This window comes from Callithrix jacchus, chromosome 9 (assembly GCF_049354715.1).
Source record: "Callithrix jacchus isolate 240 chromosome 9, calJac240_pri, whole genome shotgun sequence".
NCBI lineage: Eukaryota > Metazoa > Chordata > Mammalia > Primates > Cebidae > Callithrix > Callithrix jacchus.
The window spans coordinates 32097080-32123379 of record NC_133510.1 but is presented as its reverse complement, the minus strand read 5'-3'; the positions used below and the strand labels follow the sequence as shown (position 1 = coordinate 32123379).

The 26300-nt window shown below is 34.8% G+C and overlaps 1 protein-coding gene across 1 annotated transcript in view; it reads right to left on the bottom strand.

The window, feature by feature from the left end:
- ADAMTS20 (ADAM metallopeptidase with thrombospondin type 1 motif 20) overlaps positions 1-26300 on the bottom strand; it is a 225514-nt gene that overhangs the window by 84466 nt on the left and 114748 nt on the right. Inside the window, exons 15-27 of the mRNA XM_002752357.6 lie at positions 18563-18680; positions 15739-15831; positions 13495-13667; positions 13222-13351; positions 8186-8312; positions 6545-6755; positions 6248-6412; positions 5271-5435; positions 4266-4385; positions 3556-3663; positions 2582-2746; positions 2188-2478; positions 1261-1422 (exon numbers count right to left, since the gene is read on the bottom strand). Coding sequence (XP_002752403.2) covers positions 1261-1422; positions 2188-2478; positions 2582-2746; positions 3556-3663; positions 4266-4385; positions 5271-5435; positions 6248-6412; positions 6545-6755; positions 8186-8312; positions 13222-13351; positions 13495-13667; positions 15739-15831; positions 18563-18680 — 2028 coding nt within the window. The remainder of the gene's footprint in view (positions 1-1260; positions 1423-2187; positions 2479-2581; positions 2747-3555; positions 3664-4265; positions 4386-5270; positions 5436-6247; positions 6413-6544; positions 6756-8185; positions 8313-13221; positions 13352-13494; positions 13668-15738; positions 15832-18562; positions 18681-26300) is intronic.

Genomic DNA, 26300 nt, shown 5'->3' with positions numbered 1-26300 from the left:
GGCAGGGTAAGCCAGAATCATAATTTATTTACCTAAGTAATGAGCATTATTCACATAATGTTCAATATCCAATCAGCAGATTACTATGTAATCATGAAAGTTGTTAATAATAAGGTGGGTCTAATTTTATAAACATGAAAAGACATTTAGTATATATAATATAAAAACAGCAAGTAACAAAGCAGCTGTAAAATACAAATCAATTTCTAAAACTCACGTAGAACAAAATTCTGTCAAAAAATATACCAAATTTTGCTAAAAGTTTGTATCTCCATTTTGACATATAATTTGAATTTTCAAAATGAGTGCATGTAAACTCAGAAATAGAAGTTACTTTCGTTTTGGGAAATAGTAAAAATGTATCTTCAAAATGTGCTTGATATGTATTAGCACCTTGTCTGAGTGTACTTTAAAAACCTGATTTCAGACTCCCAATGTTTGAAATTATGAGCTAAAAATCATTAAGCAAAAATATTTGACTAATTTAATTAGGTCATTCATCTGATTATCCAAAGCTAATAGAAATCTTTGCTTCATTCCCATCCCATATTATGAAGGAAATTATTATTAAAAGTGACTTTAAAAATTATCTTTATATTTCCAGTGCCTAGAGAGTGTCAGTGCATGAAGCATGTGCTCAATAACTGACAACTACCTGGCTTAAAGAAAAAGATTTGCCAAATGCATAACTTAGTAACAGGATAAAACATGGTCTATATTGTATTCTATTTTTCTATTTTTATATCAACTTAATTTTCTAAAAAAAATTAAGAGAGTCAACCAATTTCAGAAAGATAATAGTAGTTCACAGACATATTGCCTACCATATTAGATTCTGTTGAAAAATCTAGAGTATGCATTTTTTAAATCATTAATAAGTGACCTCAACCATGACAGAATATCTACTAAAAAACATGGTTTAATCACTCAGTTAAAAAAAAAATCTAGGCAGGAGAATTACTTGAGGCCAGGAGTTTGAGACCAGCCTGGGCAACATGGTGAAATTCCTGTCTCTATTAAAAATATAAAAAAATAGCAGGAGAATCACTTGAGCCCAGGAGCTGGAGGTCACAGTGAGTCGAGATTGTGCCACTGCACTCCAACCTGGACAACAGAGTGAGACCCTGTCTCAAAAAAAAAAAGAAAATCTTTTTCTACATTGTATAGTGAAATAAGATTATCAAACAGTATAAAGTGCTTTTTACTTTCAGTCTTTATAGATGTAATAATCTCACAAGTTTAGGAAATATTATGACTTACTTCTCTCCAACTCCTGTAGTTCCACTGTGGACAAGGCCCTGGATCACAGTGCTTTAACTCTGGAGGCTTGGAGGCTGCATCGCAGTAACTGGCGCTTTGTCCATTTTCATCCTGGCAGACCACAGCCCTGCGCTGAAGACCTCCAGAACAACTGCTAGAGCACTGACAAGGATAAAACACAAAATATGCACAAACTGCGGATTCCACATCATAAATTTGTATGTGGTAAAAAAGAAAGCAGCATTGACTCAATCAAAATCAAACTCTACATTAAAATCTCCTTCATTGGAATCACAATTTGAATTGAGAAAATCTGTCAAAACACTTGAGGTTTACTGGGAGCTTCATTAGAATTTGTTGATGAAAAGGTGGGACTTTCAAGTTTGCGTTAGGAAACAGTTTTCACTTTTATCATAAGTATTAAGTAAAAAGAAATTAAAGTTTTGAGGTCTCACTGGGAAGGAATAAAAGACTAGTAAATTACTTAACTTGACACTGGTGGCTTTATTTTGTATTATTAGTCTCATGTAAAATATGAACTACAATTATATCATTTGTAGTTTGTCATGATTTTATACCAGCTTATTGTATTGCTATCATAATAATTTTTGGGTTTAGGATTTTTCATAAATATTTATAGTCTTACCCCTTAAAGGATTTTCTTTTGTTTTTATTATAATGAATTCTAATCAGACTGTTTTATAGTACATTCCTCTGTAATTATTATAACACATTAGTGCATAATTTAACAAGAACTCTAGCATTTGTAATTAGCATCAAAAAATGCTTAATCCTTTCAATATTTAAACTGTTGATCGTCAAATAAATTTAGCATTTAAATTACTGATGACATCATATACATACCTGTTAAAAGGATGTAAAGTAACAAAATTACAGAATTAATATAACTCAATAAAGATGGCTTACTGATCCCCATGGTCCAGTTCTCCACTGGTTTCCTCTGACGGATGGATAAACCACCTGATTTTCATCATCTTCAAGTTTGTGAGTTAATGGCAAATTCATGCTTGGATAATAGCTCGGCTGCACAAAGGAATGAGGAAAGTGCCTGTATGTGGGTGGGCAGGCTGCCAGGCTACATTTTTGTTCCATCAAAGGGCGAACTTCAGGATCACAGTAATTCTCATCAACTGGTTGATGGTAGTTGACGCATAAAACTTGTCGAGTTCTTTTTCCATGGCCACAGGAAGCTGAACACTGATCAAAAATTTAGCCAACAGTAATATACAACATTAATTTATATTTAATATCAAATATATTTAAACTTTTCATTTTCTGTTTTTCTTATAAGAATACTTACAGGTGACCAATCCCCTGCTTGCCACTCTCCACAAGGGCTAAAACAGTCCCATATTCCAGCAGGTCGGGGTAAGTGGGCACAATATGATTCATCTGCTATTCTATCAAGAGCATCACGACAGCTTACATAGCGGGCTTGAGAACCTCTTCCACAAGATGCGGAGCACTTTTTAAAAAATCAAGTTGTATCCAGGCATTACACAGTAGTTCCTCGCACATGTCCCTTATACATCGCTGTTACTCACATTTCTAAAACATCCAGTTTCTTGAGAAAATTTAAATTATAGGAAATATCACCTGACATCACATCTGAGTCAAATAAAGATGGAGTAGTGAATATTCCAATCAGTTTATATCATAAATTTCACAAATAATATACAATAATTTCAATAATATATAAATATAATGATTTAAAATAATGCTTAGTTATTTGCTAAAAATTAAAGATACTGAAAATATTGTAGATAAGAGAATCTTACAATATCAATAAAAATAACTTTGATATCTAATATTTATTATTATCTAAGTAACAGACATGATTCCGTAATTAAATATTCAGAAAATATGTGAAGCTTAAAAATACATATTCTATAAGATTGTAGCAAAGTATACTCCACATACATTAAAGCTTTCAGTGTAGAAAAACAACCTGAAAATGTCTGTAGTTTAAATAAAAGCTGATAAAAGCCTAATACTATATCTGCTTCTCATAACAACCTGTGACCTAAGAATTATTATTATTCCCATTTTGAAGATTAGCAGATAGACTCGGAAAACTTCCATTTCTTGTCCACAGACACTTGAAAGGCAAAAGACTTGGCCATTAATTCCTAATTCTAAACCCTATGTTTCTTCTATAACATCAAAATACCTGAGACTGAATGTGTACATTAATTTGTGAAATCTCTAACAATTTGGTTGATATCTAAAAGCCTCCATAATAGAAACACCATATATCTATAAAAATTCACTTACTGGGGTCCAAGAACCATGTCGCCATTTTGCCATCTTCTCTATGAGAACGGTTGGTGATAAAGTGGTCTCAAGTTTAGAAATAAATGGGCAAGATGTAAGTACACAGTTCTGTTCAGAAGAAAAATGAATCTCGTAAAACATTAATTAATGACTGATTTATATAAAATCTGATACTTCATTTCTTCTTCTATATGTCTCAAGAATAGTTGAATACTAAATTACAAATAGTTAATATGAATGTTTTCATTTTTCAAAAGCATGAACTACAGTATTGTCAAGTATCAGTAGTGGATAATGACTGAATCCTGAAGTTTGGACCATTCTGTTTGATTGTTGAAAAGGAAAAGAGCATCAGTCTTAAATACTGCTCAGCTAAAACATTCTGAATGGACACAGAACTCTACCTTGAAAAGCACAATACACTTTAGGAGTTTAATAATAGATATCCTTCTTCTTCGGTTCAAAGAATAGAAATACGCAAGTTAAATGAGTAAAAAATATTAGCAGAAAAAGAGTAAAAAATTCATTAATAAAGCTACAAAGCTGGCAAAACAAATAACAAATTCTAGGTATTTTTTTCTCTTTCTGTCACATACATTTTTAAGGCATATAAGATTAAGCGGAAAAAAACAAGTAAAGAAGTAATTTTAACACATCAGTAATATTTCTGACTCATAAATCTTTTTGTTTGTAAACCATGATTCCTTTACCTGTCTGTCACTGGGGCGACTAGCTTCATGGCATTCTGTGTCCTCTAACACTGCACTAACTAGCTCACTGACACATTTAACGTCTCGCATCTGATACCCATGTCCACACGTGGTGGTGCACTGTAAGAAGAATATAAATAGGTATTTAAAAAAGTTGTTTTCCAACAGTTACATAAACTTCTATTTTCTTAACAAATACCCTGTTAATAATAGGCTTTCAATAATCTTTTCACCAGTGCTTTATACCAGATTTAAGACTTAAAAAGAGCAAATTCAATATGCATATTTATTCAAATTTAGTAAATACAAATCAAATACTGAAGTTAACAAAACTGTACAATAATTAATGTATCCTAAAAAGTTGTCATATAAAAATATAAATAGAGGCCTGATATTTAGAAACAGTCAATATGATTTAAGGAAACTCCACTTAGCATATGCATGTCATTTGATATACTTTTCAAATTCCACCTAGTATACAAATGTCATTTAATATACTAAGTAAATTTTAAAGAGATAAGAAACAACATATGATAAAGTTAAAGGGAAGATGAGAGAAGGCTTCTGTCAACTGTGGCAACCTCTATGAAATAATAAGCTATACTATCCTCAACCAGCCTGATCATTGCTCATTCTGCAGACTCCTAGCTGCCTGTTCAGTAAAACGTCTAAACATTGCCTATCCTAAATACAGTAAAGATATCAATGCAGACAGAGAGATGAAAATATTTATAATTTAGACAAAGCTGACAAAAGCATAAAGTCTGTAGCATTTTGGTTAACAAAAGGGAGTTCAAAAGCAAAGCTGAAATACTTATTACAGCAAAATAAGCAGTGCTGTCAACTAGCTGCACATAAAGATTCACATTTCAGGGTGGTGGTTTTTTTAAAAAAAAAACAAGCCAAATTCCAATGCATCCACTAAGCAAGGAGTAAATATAACACAACTTTTGTGTTATTCTGTAAAGATAGATCAAATTAGAAAAACCTATATCATATACTCACAGGACCCCATGGTCCTACTTGCCAGGAAGCACATGTATGAAGTTCACATGGACTCAGAGATTCAGGTTTGGTATTTGAATTACAGAAGCCATCACTCAAGTGATCTTCATTCAGCTGACACCATACCTGCCGCTGCTTTGTTCCTTTACCACATGTAACAAGGCACTGTAAGAATACAAGTGATCATTATTTATTTGCAGCATTAGTCAACACAAATGCCTTAAAATGAGGCAATGATCAATTTGCATATGAAAATACAGTTGAAAGATCATTTCCAAATGTATTTTCCCTCACTTCTCCAGAGATATTCACTGGGTAAAATCAGCCTGCCCCTAACTTCTGTTGCTCAAGTTCCACTGAAGCATCCATTTATCCTAGAAATAAAGATGCAAAACTAACCTTAGGATAAGTATACATCCCATGCTGCTGTGGACCCTGGCACTTTTTTATGCAAAGGGTTATACATTAAACATCAGTTAGTGTTATTGCTAGCAAGAAACTGTAAATAGTGTAAAGACAAACTATCTTGTACATTTCCTTTTCTTGTTTGATTGTTGAGACAGAGTCTCACTTTGTCACCCAGGCTGGAGTGCAGAGGCCAATCTCAGCTCACTGCAATCTCTGCTCACTGCAACCTCCACCTCCCAGGCTCAAGCAATCTTTCCAATTCAGCCTCTAGAATAGCTGGGACCACAGATGTGTACCACCACACCTGCTAGGTTTTACCATGTTGCTAAGGCTGGTCTCAAATTTCTGAGCTAAAGAAATTTGCCCACCTCAGCCTCCCATAGAGCTGGGTACTATAGGCATGAGACACTGTGTCTGGCCTGTCTTGTAAATATCTGATTGCCTTGATAATAGTTATTTACAAAATGATGAAACAAATTTAAGCACTTTTAAATTTTGTTAAGTCTTAAATTACAAAGCTTTACTAACACAATATTTTAATAGTTCCAAGCCTTATGTGTTTAATGTACCTCACTCCATTCACTAGTAGCCCAACTGGGACAGGAAAATTCATTGCAATTCTCTTTCGTCACTCGGGACAGTTCTTGGCATTCATTGTCAGCAAGACGATGACCAAAGTTATTCATACAATAAGATTCTCGAGACCTTTCCCCTCCTCCACAACTCCTGGAACACTAATTTAAAAAAAAAAAGCGGTAACTAATGGAAAAAATAGCAGATTTTTAACAAAATTATATTTTGGAGTAACATAAATATTTAATTAGAAAAAAGGGGGCAATTTTTTTAAGCAATCATTTTTATTGTACCTGAGACCATTCTGAATAATGCCATCTTGTGAAGACACAGTTACCATGGCATAGTTCTTGGGTAGGAGGTTTAAGTTGGTCACCACAGTAGTGGTCATCAACTGCAACAGTCTGTCCTTTATGAATTGAATACTTTATGCAACGGATGTCCAAGATTCTATATCCTTGACCACACTGGGATGAACATTTACTTTTGCCAATAACATGCCACCTAGAAAAAAGATGTTATTATACTTAGGAGGTATATTACATAATTAAAAAACAAATTCAGAGACACTCATGCCCTCAGTTTTTAAAATTCTAAGAGTCAATGGACAAACCACCATAAAACAAAACCAGTCTGGAGACAGGAAGCCAGCATTATACTACTGATCTCACAGCAGCATTTGGTGGCAGCTTTGGAGGTATGTCCAAGGAACCCCAAGTTTCCTGAAAAACCTTTGAAAACAACTGGTTTAGATCATGATTACCCAATTACTTAGTGGCAGATTTAAGACAATAACTGAATATATATGACTTCAAATCAGGTAGTTTCTCCCTATGCAATCCCTCTATAAGTACTTCAATTTTGTGACCAGGGAATGTCTAGGAATTTGACTACATCAGTAAAGATAACCTTTAAAAAGTTAGCTAGTTTATGTAAAGTACACTACATGTTCTCATGAATTCATGTAATCTATATTTAGACATGTTTCCACGGAAGACATGTTTTCCACAATTAAAAATGTTAGTTATAGTCAAATTATCCCAATTATAGTCTAGCATTTATCAATGTGAGAGCACCAGTATAACAAAGCACAGAATTCATGGAATTCATTTCCATCCATAATAGCATCTCAAGGATTTCACTGTGCTTCCTTTTGCTACTATGTAGTGGATGCAGCTTTTACAGACAGTTCTACTACTGTGCTTCTGCTATGTCTTCAAACAAAATCATAAATATATAGAAATTCTCATCCTTATTAAGTGAAAAAGGTTCTGGCCATACCTGAATGTTAAATGGCACCTGCTACAATGCTAAAAATAAATGTGATAGATGGGCTAATTGTATACCATGTCACTCCAAGACCGATCTCTCTCTCTCTCTCTCTCTCTCTCTCTCTCTCTCTCACACACACACACACACACACACACAAAACCCCAAATAACAAGAAATTTAGAAGTATAAATTTCTTGTCATGCTTTAGGATCAATTCCCCTAAAGTTTAAAGGAAAACATACTGATAGAATATCAAGGAAATTGATCAATTTGATTTCTCCAATCCCCAAACTTCAGAAGTTTACTGATTCATTAATTCAGTGGAACATAAAGAATCATGCTACAAAAATTATTGTTTCAGACCTTTAAACCATTCATTTTCAGATCAGAGTTTAATTGTATTTATTACAGACGAAATTGCAACCATTTTCTATGCAAAATGTTGAGACCTATATACTGGTATTCAGAAAAATACTATGAATGAAAATTCAAACCAATTATGTACTGAGTTTTACCATAAATTAGTGAGCCTGAAGTTTTTTCATGATGGGGCAGATGATGAGTATTAAGTATACGTCCACTCTGTATTAGTCACTGTGCTAAATGTTTTAATCTTAGCTCATTTATTAACCTGGTTATATTACATATTATTTCTCTTTTACCTTAGTTCACAGTCTGTATTGCAACTTTCAGTAACTAATGATGGAAGAGGCAAGTGGTCACATTTTTGATCAGACACAACACTACGATCACTCTTATGAATGCAAGTTATTTTTCTTCTCTGAAGACCTTGGCCAAAGTCAGATGAAAATAAAAAACGAAAAGAAAATTAACATAGTTAGATGTTCCGTAATTATGTAATTCTGGTAATAACTTAAAGGAGTCAGCTAAGCAAGTAAAAACTGCCCATGCAACATACAGGATATACTAGTATATTAATCTAGTGAGGGATGACTTTTTATAATAAGTAAACTGAATCCTGAATGACTGAGGAGTTTACTTAATGAAGAGATGTACAGAAGATGGGACAGGCATTGGAGTAAAAAGAAATTTACTATAGCAGGATAGAGTGGTTGTTGGTGAATAATTGAGTAGCTAGGAACAGCACTGTTGCTATATAGTACACTATATTATTGTCATCCATCAGCTACCTCCCCTTTCCCCATAAGAGGATTGCGCATCTCTATTGCTACAATGTTACAGTAATTTCATGTAGGGGAAGATCTCTTTCCTGTCCATTGGCATCAGGCTTTTATCAACTGACTGAAAAGGAATACGACCTATTCCAGTCCCACCCAGCTCTCTTTCTGTTTTCCTTCTGTGTCCAGAACATCATTTCCCAGATAGCTGATCTTTCAGCGTGAAATCATGAATAAAAAAGGCATAGACCGACAATTAAAAGATCAGTGTTTGTCACCATTTGTTGGGGAAGGAAGGAAGAATAAATAGTTGAAGCACAGGAGATTTTTAGGGTAGTGAAACTACTATGTATGGTATTATATTGGTGATTACATGTCATTATACATTTGTCAAAACTATAGAATTTACAACACGAAGAGTGAACTCTAATGTAAACTATGGACTTTGGTTAATAATAATGCATCAAAACTGGCTCATCAGTTGTACGATGTGCCACAATAATGCAAGATGTTAATAATAGGGGAGTGCAAGTGAGTGGCAGGAGTGGCACAGGGAAGAAGGATGAATATGCAAACTTTCTATACTTTCTACTCAATTTTTCAGTAAACCTAAAACTTCTCTAAAAAATAAAATCTAGAAATAATAATAAAAAAATAGACATAGATACCAAGTTGGAGTAGAGCCATAACCAATTAGCAGCTAAAACATGATATGAAGAATAAATGAGCCTTTATTGCTCCAAGCAATTAAGATTTGGCAGTTGTTTGCATACAGCATAACTACAGCAAATGCAAACTAAGAGAAGCAGTCACAACTGACCAGAGTCATTTGAACTTTATGCTTTCTGCAATGAGGAGACAGTAAAGAATTTAAACAGTCAGTGACATGAACAAATTTCTGTTTTGTCAGAGTTTAACTTTGTGCTTCCAGTTAACTAAACATGATCATATATGTTATCTCTGCTCCTTCCTAAATATACATTCAAATAACTATCAGAAATTCTGAAAAAGCATAACCCTAAGAGAACAAAAAAAAGGAAAAAAACCCAAGAATTTTGAATTTGAAATTTTGAATATGAAAAGTATATGGAAATAACTATTTAACAGAGCCAAGGAAGATGAAATCTAAGCCTGCAAAGTGGGAAAGTAAATAACAAACAAACCATTCATGACATAGAACCCAAGAAAAGCCCAGGAATAGAAAATGCCAGGTTCCTCTGATAGGGAGAATGTGTGAGAGGTAGGCCTGAAAAAATAAAGAACTAATTGAAAAGTATTTATAAAGAAGGATTAGACCACTAGCTTCCTAGTTGAGAGCAGCACTGTCTGATGAAAGCAGAATGTGAACCACATCTGGAACTTTATATTTTCTAGTAGTCATATTAAAAAGTAAAAAAAAAAAGGAAAGGTTAATTTTAATAACATTTATATTTAGCCCCAAATATTTAAAATATGATTATTTTAACATATTAATATAAAATTATTAATAATATATTTTACATTTTTTTATTCTAAGCCTTCCAAACTTAGTATGTATTTCACATTTCAATAGATTAACCACACGTGGCTAGCGGCTACCATATTGGACAGCATAGCGCTAGAAAAAGTGAACTTGAGGGCATAAGACACAGCTGATAACAGCTGGGAACACACCCTACTGAAACAGGGTGGGTAAGTAAAATTCTCCACACTGAATGATGTGACCCCCAGCTCATTCAGCGCTCAATTTCCTGCTGGCACCATGCCAACTTCTGTTGTCCTGCAGCCCCCTCATGACTATCAGAAGATGAGAGAATTCCTCTCTTGTGGTACTGTTTAACTCAAGAAAAACAATCAACTGACAATAACATTTGGAGCTTCTCTCCAAAGACACATAAGAAGGCTACTTAATGACCAAATTACTCTATAATGAAACTTCTAGTTAACTTGTCTGATTCAGAGAGGACTTTCAATCAGAATTTTTGTACTTTTAAAATATGAACGAACAGCACAAGATCAATAAACCTTTTAGGAAAGCTTCTAACACAAAAAAGGTAAAATAATAACAAAATAGAACTAGGATAAAACCCATATAAATCAGGGAGCAGAAGGAAACTAAAGACTATGATTAATACACTCAGAGATACAATAGAAGCTATCACATTCATAAAACAAAAGCAAGATGTTATAAGAAGGAACATTAAGAAAACAGTGAACTTGAGAGAATAAATTAGAAAATAAAAAATCAGTTTAGGAATGTGAACATCCAAATAATAGTAATTTCCCAAAGATATAAGAGAAAAGTTAATGTGAGGAAGTCATCAAAGAACATGATAAAATTTCTCAAGACAAAGATTTATGTTTCCAAATTGGAATGGCATCTTAATTACCTAGAAAAACAGATGAAAAACAACTAAATCAAGGCACATTGTCCTGAAATTTCATACCACTAGAATTAAAGAGAGGATCCACAAAACTAGAAGAATATAACATGCTATGTACAAGTACAGAAAATTAGAAAATAAGCCAGAAAATAAGGCTTTCAAAATTCTAAAGAAAAATAATCTCTATTTATACCAACCAAACTACTGACCAAGCATGAGAATATAATTATGCCACTTTCAGATATGAAAGGTCTCAAAAGAGTCTACTTTTTTTCTCAAGAAAATACTGATGGATATGTTCCACCCAATGAAAGAAATAAATCAAAAAGAGGGATTGATAGGATTTAGGAAGCAAGGAATATAACACAGAATACTGAAGAGAATTACCAGGACAATAATGAAGGGAAATCTCAAGATGACAGTCATTAAACAAGCCTGAAAAGCAACACAGACAGATTAGAGAAAAGAGGGACACAGTAGCCAAAGGTAAAGAAGAAATGAAGGAAAAATCAAATTGATAAATTCTATAATATGCTTGAAAATATTAAGATAAAATATCTAGTTCTGACAAAAAGTTTGAGGACTGATAACTTTCAGGACACAGAAACGAACAAAACTTAGGAAATGTAATTTTAGAGAAAGTAAAAAAACGTACACAAAAAAGGAACATCATCATAGTACACTATGTGGTAAAAGAAGTAAGAATTCCTTTGTCCTTGCACATGATTGTTTAAGAGAACTCTCCTGCTTTGGACTCCCAAATCATCTCTCACCATGTTTATCCAAACTTCCATTTTGAATCTTGTTATTCTTGGTGTGTTCACTGCATTTTAAAATGTTCCTTCATTTTCCTGTTGCTGGAATTTCTCCTTCTAGCTCCCTATATCCATGGTCACAGACAAGCTTCCCCACTCAAGCTGGAATGCTGGTCCCAGCTCCCCAAATTCCAATTCTCTTCTAAAAGGATATTCAGGGCCTTTCTGACAAAATAAATTCTTCCATCTTCACTGTTAACCAAAGCTCTGTGTTTTCTACCTCTAGCATTTATCCCAGTCAATCAGGCATCATCTCCTTGTATCCCTCCACTGAGACACTGCTTAAACAGTAACAGGAACATTTGTTCCCATGAAATTATTCTGGGAAGTACTGTCTAGATGCCACAGGACAAAGACTGTGCCTCTTCTGGAATAGGGCACCACAGTTCCTTTGGCACTTTGTCAGGTCAGTTTGTTAGACTGTTCACATTCTCGCCATCTCTGGTTACTCCCTCTGGCAGACCACTTTCTATGATAAGCTCATCTCCACATGGTTCTGGGCTTCCTTTGCTCTGATCCACTGCTGCCCTAATTCCCAAACTTTTTCTCTAATCTTCATGAAAACCTTTTTTTCCATTCTATACAAAATTCTCTACCTTCAGCTTCAGTCTCCTCAAAAACTGCTCCCTCCACCTTTTCTAAGGTCCATACTGTGCATATCTATAGTACTGTATTTACCATTTTATAAATAAACATATATATTCATGTACTTGTTTCAAGCACTAGACTAAAAATGAATGCAGAATTGGGATCTTATTAATAATCTGGATATATTCCCTCAATAAACACTTATTGCATTGAACATAATATTACACAATTAAATATCCATAATTACAGACTGCACAGACTCGTCTTTACACTTTCTTTCCCTACTATAAATTGCCCTGCTGTTCCCACTCTGCTCCTTTCCCGTTCTATTTCTTTTAGTTTTTCATGCCATCTGTACAATCATACTTTCTCATGGTCAGGGAAGGAAAATACAAAGATAAAATAATGTTTGATATCTCAACAATAAAAGAGAAAGCCAGATTGTTGAGAAAGAGTGTGTGAAGATGAGTGGAAGAAAAGGCAGATATTTCACTAGGAAGTAGGATACAAATAAGTTAGAAAAACTGTCTGTGGCTGTGAAAAAGAGAATGAGAATGGGAAAGTAAAAGAACAGTAATAGAGAAGGTTGAAAAGAGTAGCATTAAATAGTGCTGTTAAGTATAAGAGAATCAGTGAAAAAAGTAGAAAGGAAAAAATGGTTTAAAACCTTTGTATGTCTGTGTGGGATATGTGTATGGACAGTGGGAAGGATTCCATATGTTCCGAGACTCAAAAATGCCCAGAATAATGCCAGAATGCACAATCTTTTGTCCCATATTGAATGCCAGTATACCTTGACACATTTTGGTACAGTTTTCCCATGGTCCATAGGGGTCCCATGTGAACATGTCGCTCCTCTCTTCCAAAGGGATATTGAAGGAATAATGTACATCAGGGTTGTATAAATTACCCACACACAGCACCTCAATAAGAATACAAAGAAACATACAATTAATTCATAAAAAACATATTCTTAAGACATCATTTTACATTTTATGTTAACCACTTAACCAGTAGTTTACTAATATAATTAAATCTAAGTGTTACTACTATTGACAGAATTTACCTGCAAGATAAGTTCTTTCTCTTGTCGATTAGTACTATTAATTCTTTCAACTGAGTTGTCTGATCCACTGTATTCAATAACAGTTCTTGTTCCTTGCACATTGACTTCTTTTCTTGATCTACTTAGAACAAAGTTTCCATTTAAAATAAAATTCCCTTCAGCATCAGATAATGCTGTAAAAGAATATAAGCAAAACTCATGAAATAGTAAACCCAAACAACAACACAGAAAATACTTGTTTAATCTTTTTTTTTTTTTTTAGATGGAGTCTTGCTCTATTTCCCAGGCTGGAGTGCAATAGTACAACATCGGCTCACTGCAACCTCCACCTCCTGGGTTCAAGCGATTCTCCTGCCTCAGCCTTCCAAGTAGGTGGGATTACAGGCACGTGCCACCACACCCAGCTAATTTTTGTATTTTTAGTAGAGACAGGGTTTTGCCATGTTGGCCAGGTCAGTCTTGAACTCCTGACCTCAGGTGATTCACCTCCTCGGCCTCTCAAGTAATAGGATTACAGGCATGAGCAACCATGCCCAGCCTAGTCTAACTTTTAAAGTTCAAATCCTTTTTTGAAATTAAAGATGTAAATTTAAATTAATGTTGAGGAAATAAGCTTTATTTTACTTTAATGTGGGATTTAATCAATAAGTTGGGTAACTTCAGCACATCAGGCAAAGATATTTAAATAAATTCACTCTATATTTTTCTATCTCAGATAGTCATCTTCTTCCATGAGGCATGTAGCTTCAGAACAGACAAACAGGAAGTGGAAAAGCAGAAAAAAGTCATGACCCCACCAGATAGATTAGTTCAATCATCCTCGTCATCAATGGTAGGGAAAGGAGCAGCCAGATTGCTGCAACATTCCCTTTATGCTTATCTTAGAAAAAAGGTGCAAAGCTTTAAAACTCTAGTCTTAACATTCTAGAAGGCCATGCATGCAATGACTATACCATTCTCTATACAAATGTCTAGATCTTTCATAGAAAAGCCCTCCATCCCTGTTAACACATAAATGGATATCTGCTTTTCAGAATGATACTCCTATTTCCCTCTCTGTTCATTTCCCCTTCTTATTCTCTCTTTTTCCCAGTGACAGACATTAATATATGCCTATAGAATATATGTATAGGCACTGAAATAATATTTTTAGCACAAGGAAAAGAATTTCAACTAAATGTAAAAGGCCAATAATTCTAACAACTTACATTTGATTTTATTTAATGAATATTTTGCATTTTTTATTGAGGTGAAACTAATATAACATAAAATTAACCATTGTTAAATAAACAATTCAATGGCATTTAGTATATTCACAATGAGGTACAATCATCACCTCTATCTAGTTCCAAAACCCATTCACCCCAAAAGGAAACCTTGTATACATTAAGCAGTTGTTCCCTTTACATTTGACTTTATAGTTCCAAATGCAATTGCTGAGATAGGCTGTTCATTATAGATTCAGATTGCCAGTTACACAGTCTAATTATTTGAGTCAATATTTCACATCTTATTAATGTGCAGCAGTTCTTTCTCAATATCAGTTCTGCATCATTACCTACCTACTCCAGTTTGGTGAGTTACAGATAACTCAGCATTAAGATGTTTCTCAGGCAGAAGGAAAAAGTGTAAAACATTCTTTTCATATTTGTGTCTAAAGTAAAATTCTTTAAGCCTGAAAGCTAATTTCTAAAAATAAATAACATAAATTAAGTCTATACTTTAGAAATAGCTAACAGACAATATACTCTGACTACATTCATTAATACATAAAAATGTGAAACCACAACTCTTTTTCTAACTTTTTAAAAAAATACAAGAGGTTTAAAAAAAACTGCATTTAAATACTTTCGCTATGTAGTTAAAAAAAAGAACTTGAAAAAATTATTTAAAACATTTAATTTCAAAGAATTCTATAATTAATATTAGACAAAATGATAGAAGAGAATTTTATTCTAAATACACATGCAACTAAATGACTATAACCTCTGGTTATCTAAAATACTCCTATGAGAAAAAACTGAAAACAAATTATTGTTCAGAATTTCATTTAGTTTTTTCTTTAGTAATACATTTTGTATTGCTTAAGAACATATGTAGAGGGAGCTCTAAGCTCAGTATGAAATGAAATTGCATGTTTGCTAAAGGGAATCTTGTTGCCTTCCAAGAATTTACATCAACTACAGACTTCCATGAAATTGCACATGAGCCACATACTGGTTGCTGTTTACAAGAAATGTTTACCAAGGTAAGTGTCATCTGGTTGTCCAGAATAGCTGTACTGATGAATGTCAATGTTTGTTGCTCCTGCAGGAATCTTTACAACAACATTATAACCTGTAATATAATTTTACATATGTTAAATTTCATAAAAAGCAGATGGCCCAGAGGTTATTACTGCTAAATGAATGAAAAATATGAATAACATAGTCAGACTTAATTTTGTTGTATCTTTACAAAAATTACACAGTGGTTATTCCTTTGAGTCCGTGCCTTCCACAAATTACTGAGGATTGAGAAAGAGTAGTTGTTGTCTAGAAACAGAGTTTAATATTCTTAACATTTCCTAATGTTTTGCTACTTCTAATATTCTTAATATAGAATGAAATGAAGTTAGTATTTTGGCTCCTGAGATACTTAGTACATATACTCATTTTTAAACTTGGTTAATACTTTTATATTTTATACTTCCTACTGGGGGAATAAATAGAGTATTTTAAACACGATTCACAAATCCAGGAGATACTAAAATAATTGGACGTTGCTATAATATGTTCACACAGATGCAGTAAATAGTAAAATAATAAAAATTTTTCAATTTCATTATTGAAAAATCTTAAAAAATAAAAGGTTTAAAGCTCAAGTTTTTCTTGGGATTTTAATTTGTAGTATAAGCAAGAATCTATCTCTTCCCCAAATTTTAATTATTTTTACAAGAATACTAATAAACTTGTTATGAGAAAAGTAAAAAGTTTACTCAAGTGAAATGAAAGTAATATTTCCATTTTATGAGGCCAAATTCAGTGACATTGGCCCTGCTCAAAAGAGGAAACATTTCATCTAACAGACATTAAGAAAAAATGTTTTCCCAACACTAAACACACTCACATTACATAGTTGTCCAAATACTCAAGTTTTTAAGTATACAATTAATTACACTCTAGGGATAGTATTCTAAGTTTTTTCTTTTCATTATTTACTAGGATTTCCCCCTATTTACTACATCATGAGTAAAAGTAATTTTTCTTATACCCTTCCTTTGATAAATATAGGATTAACTTAAGAAAACATTTTAAAAACAGCTTAAATTTACAACCCTAATGTCAGACTATCTTGCATGTGCTTTAGAGCAGCCTTATTTATATCTAAGGTATCACATTTTTAATATAAGATGACAGTTTGATGATTCAGTATCTATTTACATACTGGTTGTAGGTTATTGATCTACAAGAATAATTTTAATTCACCTCCTTTTCACTATAAAATATTCTCGCCCATTACTTTTACTATTTATGCCTTTACTATTTATGATATTTTTTTCAAGAAAGCAAGCCTAAGGCATTGCAAAGGTGATTAAGATGAAGGCTACCACCAGGGGGCAGAAATGTGACAAATGCTAATTAGACCTTGCAAATGAGTTTAACACATTTTTCTATTTGCAAACTGATTAATGCACAGTACAATTTTCACAAGATTACATATTTGATCCTAATTTGGTTCATGTAGCTTTATCCTATAAAAAATATTTTTTGGTAAATACAGACTGTAATAAGTATATGCCATGTATTATAGAAAGGAATCAAATGTGTGCAGCTTGGGTAATAACTAGAAAAATCATATATCAAATCATCTAGTAACTGAGATTTATAAGTATCAAAGTATAAAATGTACTATAATTTTCACATACATAAAAACATAAATATTGAGTTTTAAATTATACTGCTTTAATGGAAGTAACAATCTGAACACATATGAACACAATTTAAAGTTGAACAATAAGACTACAAAAATAGGTTAGGTGTAGGGGTTCATGCCTATAATTTCAGCACTTTGGGATGTTGAGATAAGAGGATTCTTTGAGGCTAGGAGTTTGAGACCAACCTAGCAACACAGTGAGACCCCCATCTCTACACACACACACACACATACACATAGACACACACACACACAAATTAGCTGGGCATGGTGGTGAGCACCTGCAGTTCTAGATACTTGGGATAAGGAGGTGGAAAGATTGCTGGAGCCCAGGAGTTCAGAGCTGCAGTTAGCTATGGTTATGCCACCGTACTACAGGTTGGGCAACAGAGTAAGACCCTGCCTCTAAATAAATAAATAAATAAATAAAGTTGTAAGAAATAAATTTTAATTTGCAAAGAAAGTTTTAAAGATCTGCTTTTATTATCATAAAAACAAAAAATGTTTGCTCAGAAAACTTTACAATGGAAAATATATATTTTCATGATATTTTGAAGAAAAATTAAATCATGGCCAAATATCAGTTACATATGCAATCCAGATACTGCCTAGAAAGTCGAATGTGATAATAATTCTGAAACATTTAATTCAGAAAACATTTAAGTTAATGGTTTTATCTCTCACTTTCAATCAACATTTTCTATCTACTTTTAATAAGAAATGTAATAGGCCAAGTCATAACAAAAAAGAAAGTAATTCTAGCACCAAAAATATTTAAAAGCAAGTTTTCTAGAAAAAAATCACTAATATACACATTTTAGGTTATAGAGAAAAAAAAGTACTTCATTAATGGGAGGATTATTCACATATCACACATCACAGTCAAATAGCATTGAATTTACTCTAATAAATGCATATAATACATTTTTAAGAATCAGATTTGCCTGAGGCAGGTGAATTCATTAATCAAGGATCCATCTGGTCTAATACAGTATTTAATTTTTTATATTGGGAAATTTTTCCTTAACAATTATTTTGGACTAAGGGTGTACAGTAGACAAAACAGTAACAAAGAATTACTATTACAACTTCTTTACAGACTCCATTATTGTACTAAATAAAAGGGAAAACTAGAAACAAATATACAACTTACCATAGTGAGAACTGTTGAAGACACCTGTTATTGTCTTGCATGAAGAGTTATCCCCACCACACACTCCACATTTGTCTATCTTGGCATTGGAGTTTAACACGTGATCACAGCCAGCTGCCTATAAGACACAATTAGAATCAATATTATAATAATGATTAATTATAAAGAAAAGAGAGAAGATCCAAATATATACAATCAGAAATGTAATGACATTTCTGATGTAAATGACAAAGTGGGTTTGCCACTGACCCCACAGAAATACAAATAACTCTCAGAGACTACTATGAACATCTACACACATCTAGAAGAAATGGATAAACTCCTGGACACATACTCCCTGCCAGGCTGAAGGTGGAAGAAACTGAATCCTTGGGCAGACCAATAATGAGCTCTGACATTGAATCAGTAATAAGTAGCCTATCATCCAAAAAATCCCAGGACCACATGATTCCCAGCTGAATTCTACCAGATGTATGAAAAAGAGCTGGTACCATTCCTACTGGAACTATTCCAGAAAAACAGAGGAGGAGGGACTCCTCCCTAACTCATTCTATGAGGTCAGCATCATCTTGATACCAAAAGCTGGTAGAGACACAGCAAAACAAGAAAACTTCAGGCTAATATCCTTGTTAAATACTGATTCAAAAATCCTCAACAAAATACTTGCAAACCAAATCCAGCAGCACATCAAAAGGTTTATCCACCACAATCAAGTAGACTTCATCCCTGCCATGCAAAGTTGGTTCAACAAACGCAAATTAATAAATGCAATTCATCGCATAAACAGAACAAAAGACAAAAATCACATGATTATCTCAATAGATGCAGAAAAGGCTTTCAATAAAATTTAACACTCCTTCATGTTAAGAGCTCTTCACAAACTAGGGATTAAAGAAACATACTTCAAAATAATAAGAGCAATCTATGACAAAGTCACAACGACTATTATACTGAATGGGAAAAAGCAGGAAGAATTTCCCTTGAAAACTGGTACAAGATAAGGATGCCCTTTCTCACTAGTTCTATTTAACATAGTACTGGAAATCCTGGCCAGAGCAATCAGGAGAAGGAAAAAGGAAGAGGAAGAGGAAAGAAGGAAGGAAGGAAGAAGGAAGGAAGGAAGGAAGGAAGGAAGGAAGGAAGGAAGGAAGGAAGGAAGGAAGGAAGGAAGGAAGGAAGGAGAAAAGAAAAAGAAAGAAAGAGGGAGGGAGGCAAGGAAAGGAAGAAAGGAAGGGAGGGAGGGAGGGATGGATGGGAGAATGGGAGGATGGAAAAGAGGAAAGAAACAAAGAAAAAGGCATCCAAATAGAAAAAGAGGAAGTCAAACAATCCCTGCTGACTGAACAAATAATTATATGTCTTGAAAATCCCACAGTCTCAGTCTAAAGGCTTCTTAACCTGACAACTTCAGCAAAGTTGCAAGATACAAAACCAATCTACAAAAATTACTACCATTCCTACACACCAATAATAACCAACTTGAATCCCAAATAAAGAACACAATCCCCTTCACAATGGCCACAAAAAGAATAAAATACCTAGGAATACAGCTAGCCAGGGAGGTAAAAGATCTCTATAATAAGAATTATAAAACACTGCTCAAAGAAATAGAGAAAAATCAAACAAATGAAAAGTAGCCTATAGTTATGTTTAGGAAGAATCAATATCATTAAAATAACCATAGTGCCCAAAGCAATGTATGCATCCAATGCTATTCCTATCAAACTACCATTGATATTCTTCACAGAACTAGAAAAAACTATTTTAAAATTCATATGGAACTAAGAAAGAGCCCAAATAGCCAAGGCAATTCTAAGCAAAAAGAACAAAGCTAAAGGTGTCATGCTACCCAACTTCAAACCATACTACAGGGCTACAGTAACTAAAACAGAATGTTATTGGTTAAAAAAAAACACACACACACACACACACACACACAGACTAATGGAACAGAATAAAGAGACCAGAAATAAGTCCACACAACTACAACCATCTGATCTTCATCAAAGCTGACCAAAGCAAACAATGGAAAAAGGACTCCCCATTCAATAAATGGTGCTGGAATAAACGGCTAATCATATGCAGAAGACTGAAACTGGAATGCTTCCTTACATCATATCAAAAATCAACTCATGATGGATTAAAGGCTTCTTCTTTTTTTTTTTTTTTTTTTGAGACGGAGTTTCACTCTTGTTACCCAGGCTGGAGTGCAATGGCACGATCTCGCCTCACCGCAACCTCCACCTCTTGGGTCCAGGTAATTCCCCTGCCACAATTACAGGCATGCACCACCATGCCCAGCTAATTTTTTGTATTTTTAGTAGAGACGGGGTTTCACCATGTTGACCAGGATGGGTCTCAATCTCTCGACCTTGTGATCCACCCGCCTCGGCCTCCCAAAGTGCTGGGATTACAGGCGTGAGCCACCGCGCCCAGCCCTGGATTAAAGGCTTCTATGCAAAAACCCAAAACTATAAAAATCCTGGAAGACAACCAAGGCCATACATTCTGTATATAGGAACTGGCAATTATTTCATTATGAAGACAGCAAAAGCAATTGCAACAGCAAAAATAAGCAAATGAAATGTAGTTAAATTTAAGAGCTTCTGCACAGCAAAAGAAACTATAAACAGAGTAAATAGACAATCTACAGAATGGGAGGAAATATCTGCTAACTATACATCTGACAAAAGTCTATCATCCAGCATCTAAAAGGAATTTAAATAAATTTACAAGAAGAAAACCAAATTACTGTTAAAAAGTGAGCAAAGAACATGAACAAACACCTTTTAAGAGAAGACATACATGCAGTCAACAGGCACATGAAAAAAATGCAGTATCACTGATCATTAGAGAAATGCAAATAAAAACCACAGTAAGATACCATCTCACACCAGTCTGAATGACTAACATTAAAGTCAAAAAATAACAGATGCTGGCAAGATTGCAGAAAAGGGAATGCTTATACACTGTTGGTGGGGATGCAAATTGGTTCAATGACTGTGGAAAGCAGTATGGTGATTCCTTAAAGAGCTAAAAACTGAACTACCATTCAACTCAACAATCCCATTACTGGGTATATACCCAAAAGAATATAAGTTATTCTACCACAAAGACACACACAGATATATGTTCATTGCAGCCTATTTACAATAGCAAAGACATGAAATCAACCTAAGTGTCTCTTAATGATAGACTGGATAAAGAAAATGTGGTACATATACACCATGGAATACTATGCAGCCATAGAAAAAAATGAAATCATGTCCTTTACAGGAACATGTACAGAGATGGAAGCCATCATCCTTAGCAAACCAACACAGGAACAGAAAATCAAATATCACATGTTCCCACTTATAAGTGGGAAGTAAATGATGAGAACACATGGACACAAAGAGGGGAACAACACACACTGGGGTCTATTGAGGGTGGATGGTGGGAGGAGGGAGAGGATCAGAAAAAATAACTATTAGACACTAGGCTGAGTATTTGGGTGATGAAATAATCTGTAAAACAAAACCCTGTTACATGAGTTTACCTGTATAACAAATTTGCACATATACTCCTGAACATAAAATACAAGTTAAAAAAATAAAAAAGAATGATGAAGCTTAAGTATGGTGCTTTAAAGTTTACAAAGTTCTTTTCACAAATATCCTTTCAACTAACAGGAGATTCAGTACAACATAATTGTTTAAAAATATATACTAATATTGCTGTAAGTCTATATTTTCACATATCCATTTACAGGGCCTAAAAAGCCATGTTTTTTTTAAAGGGTCATCCACAGACCTCCTGCATCAAAATCACATGGGATGGTATTTACAAAGACAGATTCCCAGATCTTCTGAATTATAATACTTGGAAATAAAACCTAGGAATCTGCATTGTAACACTGACATTGATTCCAACACCCACTGTCATTTGAAAACCACTCTTCAGGGCAGATCCAAGATGGCTGAATAGGAACAGCTCTGGAGTGCAGTTCCCAACAAGAACATTGCAGAGGGTAAGTGATCACCACATTTCCAAACAAGTTATTACTGCCCACAGATCAGGAGACTGGGCTGAAAAGCACCACGAGTTTCCAGCATGGCTGTTTCAGCTGGCGAAGTGGGTCTCTGCACAAAAACTCACACAAATATGGGTGGCCATTTCAAATGGCACCTGGATGCCTGGGAGACAGGGCCACCCATTCAACTGAAAATAAGGGGGCTGAAACAGGGAGGAAGGTGATCTGACTTAGTGGGTCCCACCCCCACAATGACCAACAATCTGAAATGTTCTGGATCAAGAGTTTCACAGCAAGCACAGCTGGATCCAGGACGATCCAGCTCTGTGGGAGTAAAGGTGTCCATTATTACTGAGACAGTGCACCATTACCAAGGCAGTCCACCATTACTGAGGCAGTCCACCATTACCAAGGCTTTCCACCATTACTGAGGCAGACCACCATTACTGAGGCAGTTCTAACTATACCCCTATAAACAAAACTGCAAGGAAGTTCACACAGCAGCTGGGCAGAGCCCACAGCAGCTCAGCAACACCTCTGCTGGCAGACTATGACTAGGCTACCTCCTAGCTGGGCAAGGCATCTCTGAAAAATGGCAGCAGCACGTCAGGAACTTATAAATAAAGCCCCACCTTCCCAGGACAGAGCACCTGGGAAAAAAGGCAGTTATGAGTCTCACTGCAGCAGACTTAAACGTACCTTCCCAGCAGCTCTGAATGGAACAACAGAGCTCACAGCTCAGCACTTGAGCTCTTATAAAACTCAGACTGTCTCCTCAAGCAGCTTTCTGACCCCCATATATCCAAAAAGACACCTCATAAAGGAGAGCTCAGGCTGATATCTGGCGGGTATCCTTCTGGGACTAAGATAACAGAAGAAACTGGCAGCAACCCTTACTATTCTGCAGCTGCCTCAGGTGATTCCCAGGAAAGCAGGGTCTGGAGGGAACCTCCAGCAGTCCTACAGCAGAGAGAGCTCACTGTTAAAAGGAAAACTAATAAACAGAAAGAAATAACTTCATCATCAACAGAAAGGATGTCCACACAGAGACCACATCTGAAAATCACCAACTACAAAGACCACAGGTAGATAAATACACAAAGGTGAGAAGAAACCAGCACAAAAAGGATGAAAACACCCAAAACCAGAATGCCTCTCCTCATACAGGGGATCACAACTCCTCACCAGCAATGGAACAAAGCTGGATAGAGAATGAGCCTGATGCATTCACAGAAACAGGCTTCACAAGGTGGGTAATAACAATGTTCTCTGAGCTAAAAGAACATATTCTAACCCAATGCAAAGAAACTAAGAAACTTGAAAAAAGGTTTAACAAAATTCTAAAAGAAAAAACAGCTTAGAGAAGAATATAAATCACCTGATAGAACTGAAAACAACAACACGAGAACTTTGCAAAGCATACACAAGTTTCAATACCCAAACTGACCAAGCAGAAGAAAGGATATCAGAAATTGAAGATCAACTAAATGAAATAAAATGAGAAGGCAATATCAAGGAAAAGAGTGAAAAGAAATGAACCAAGCCTCCAAGAAATATGGGATTATGTGAAAAGACCTAATCTATGTTTGATCAGTGTACTTGAATATGACAGAGAGAATGAATCCAAGCTGGAAAACACTCTTCAGGATGTTATCCAGGAGAACTTCCCCAAACTAGCAAGGCATGCCAATATTCAACTCCAGGAAATACAGAGTACACCGCAAAGAAATTCCTCAAGAAGAGCAAACACAAGGCACATAATCATCAGATTCACCAGGGTTGAAATGAAGGAAAAAAATGCTAAGGGCAGCCAAAGAACAAGGTCGGATTACCAAAAAAAGGAAACCCATCAGACTTACAGTGGATCTCTTGGCAGAAACACTACAAGCCAGAAGAGAGTTGGGGGCGATAATCAACATCCTTAAAGAAAAGAACTTTCAACCTAGAATTTCATATCCAGCTAAACTAAGCTTCATAAGTGAATGAGAAATAATATCCTTTATGAACAAGCAATTGCTGAGAGATTTCGTCAAAACCAGACCTGCCTTACAAGAGCCCATGAAAGAAGCACTAAACATAGAAAGGAACGACCAGTAGCAGCTACTTCAAAAACATACCAAAATGTAAAGAGCATCGACACAATGAAGAAACTGCATCAACTAATGGGCAAAATAATGAGCTAGCATCAAAATGGCAGGATCAAATTCACACATAACAATATTAACCTTAAATGTAAATGGGTTAAATGCCCCAGTCAAAAGACACAGACTGGCAGATTGGATAAAAACTCAATACCCATCAGTGTGCTGTATCCAGGAAACCCATTTCACATGCAAGGACACACAATGGCTAAAAATAAATGGATGGAGGAAGATTTGCAAAGCAAATATCAAAAAAAAGCAGGAATTGCAATCCTAGTCTCTGATAAAGTAGACATTAAACCAACAAAGATCAAAAGAGACAAAGAAGGGCATTACATAATGGTAAAAGGATCAATGCAACAAGAAGAGCTAACAATCCTAAATATATATGCACCCAATACATTAGCACCCAGATACATAAAGCAAGTTCTTAATGACCTACAAAGGGAGTTAGACTCACACACAATAATAGTGGAAGAATTTAACACCCACTGTCAATATTAGACAGATCAACCAGACAGAAAATTAACAAGGATATCCAGGACTTGAACTCAGATCTAGACCAAGCAAACCTAATAGACATCTGCAGAACTCTCCACCCCAAATGCACAGAATATACATTCTTCTAAGCACCACATCACATCTACTCTAAAAGTGACCACATAATTGGAAGTAAATCACTCCTCAGAAAATGCAAAAGAACAGAAATCATACCAAACAATTTATCAGACCACAGTGCAATCAAATTAGAATTCAGGATTCAGAAACTAACTCAGAACTGCCCAACTTCATTGAAGCTGAACAACTGGCTCTTGAATGTTGACTGGAAAAACAATGAAATGAAGACAGAAACAAAAATGTTCTTTGAAACCAATGAGAACAAAGACACAACTTATCAGAATCTCTGGGACACATTTAAAGCAGTGTCTAGAGAGAAATTTATAGCAATTAATTCCCACATGAGAAGCAAGAAAAGATCTAAAATCAACAGTCTATCATCAAAATTGAAAGAGCTAGAGGACCGAGATGAAAAAAACTCAAAAGCTACCAGAAGACAAGAAATAACTAAGATCAGAGCAGAACTGAAAGAGATAGAGACACAAAAAACCCTTCAAAAAAATCAGTAAATTCAGGAGCTGGTTTTTTGAAAATATCAACAATATAGACAGACTGGTAGCCAGATTAATAAAAAAGAAAAGAGAAAAGAACCAAATAGATGCAATAAAAAACGATAAAGGGGATATCATCACAGATTCCACAGAAATACAAACTACCATCAGAGATTATTACAAACAACTCTATGCACATAAACTAGTAAACCTGGAAGAAATGGATAAATTCCTGGACACTTTCACCCTCCCAAGACTAAACCAGGAAAAGGTCAAAACCCTGAACAGACCAATACCAAGGGCTTAAGTTGAGGCAGCAATTAATAGCCTAACAAACAAAAAAAGCCTAGGTCCAGATGGGTTCACAGCTGAATTCTACCAGACATACAAAGAGAAGTTGGTACCTCTCCTTCTGAAACTCTTCCAAATACTCCAAAAAAGAGAGAATCCTTCCCAAATAATTTTATGAGACCAAC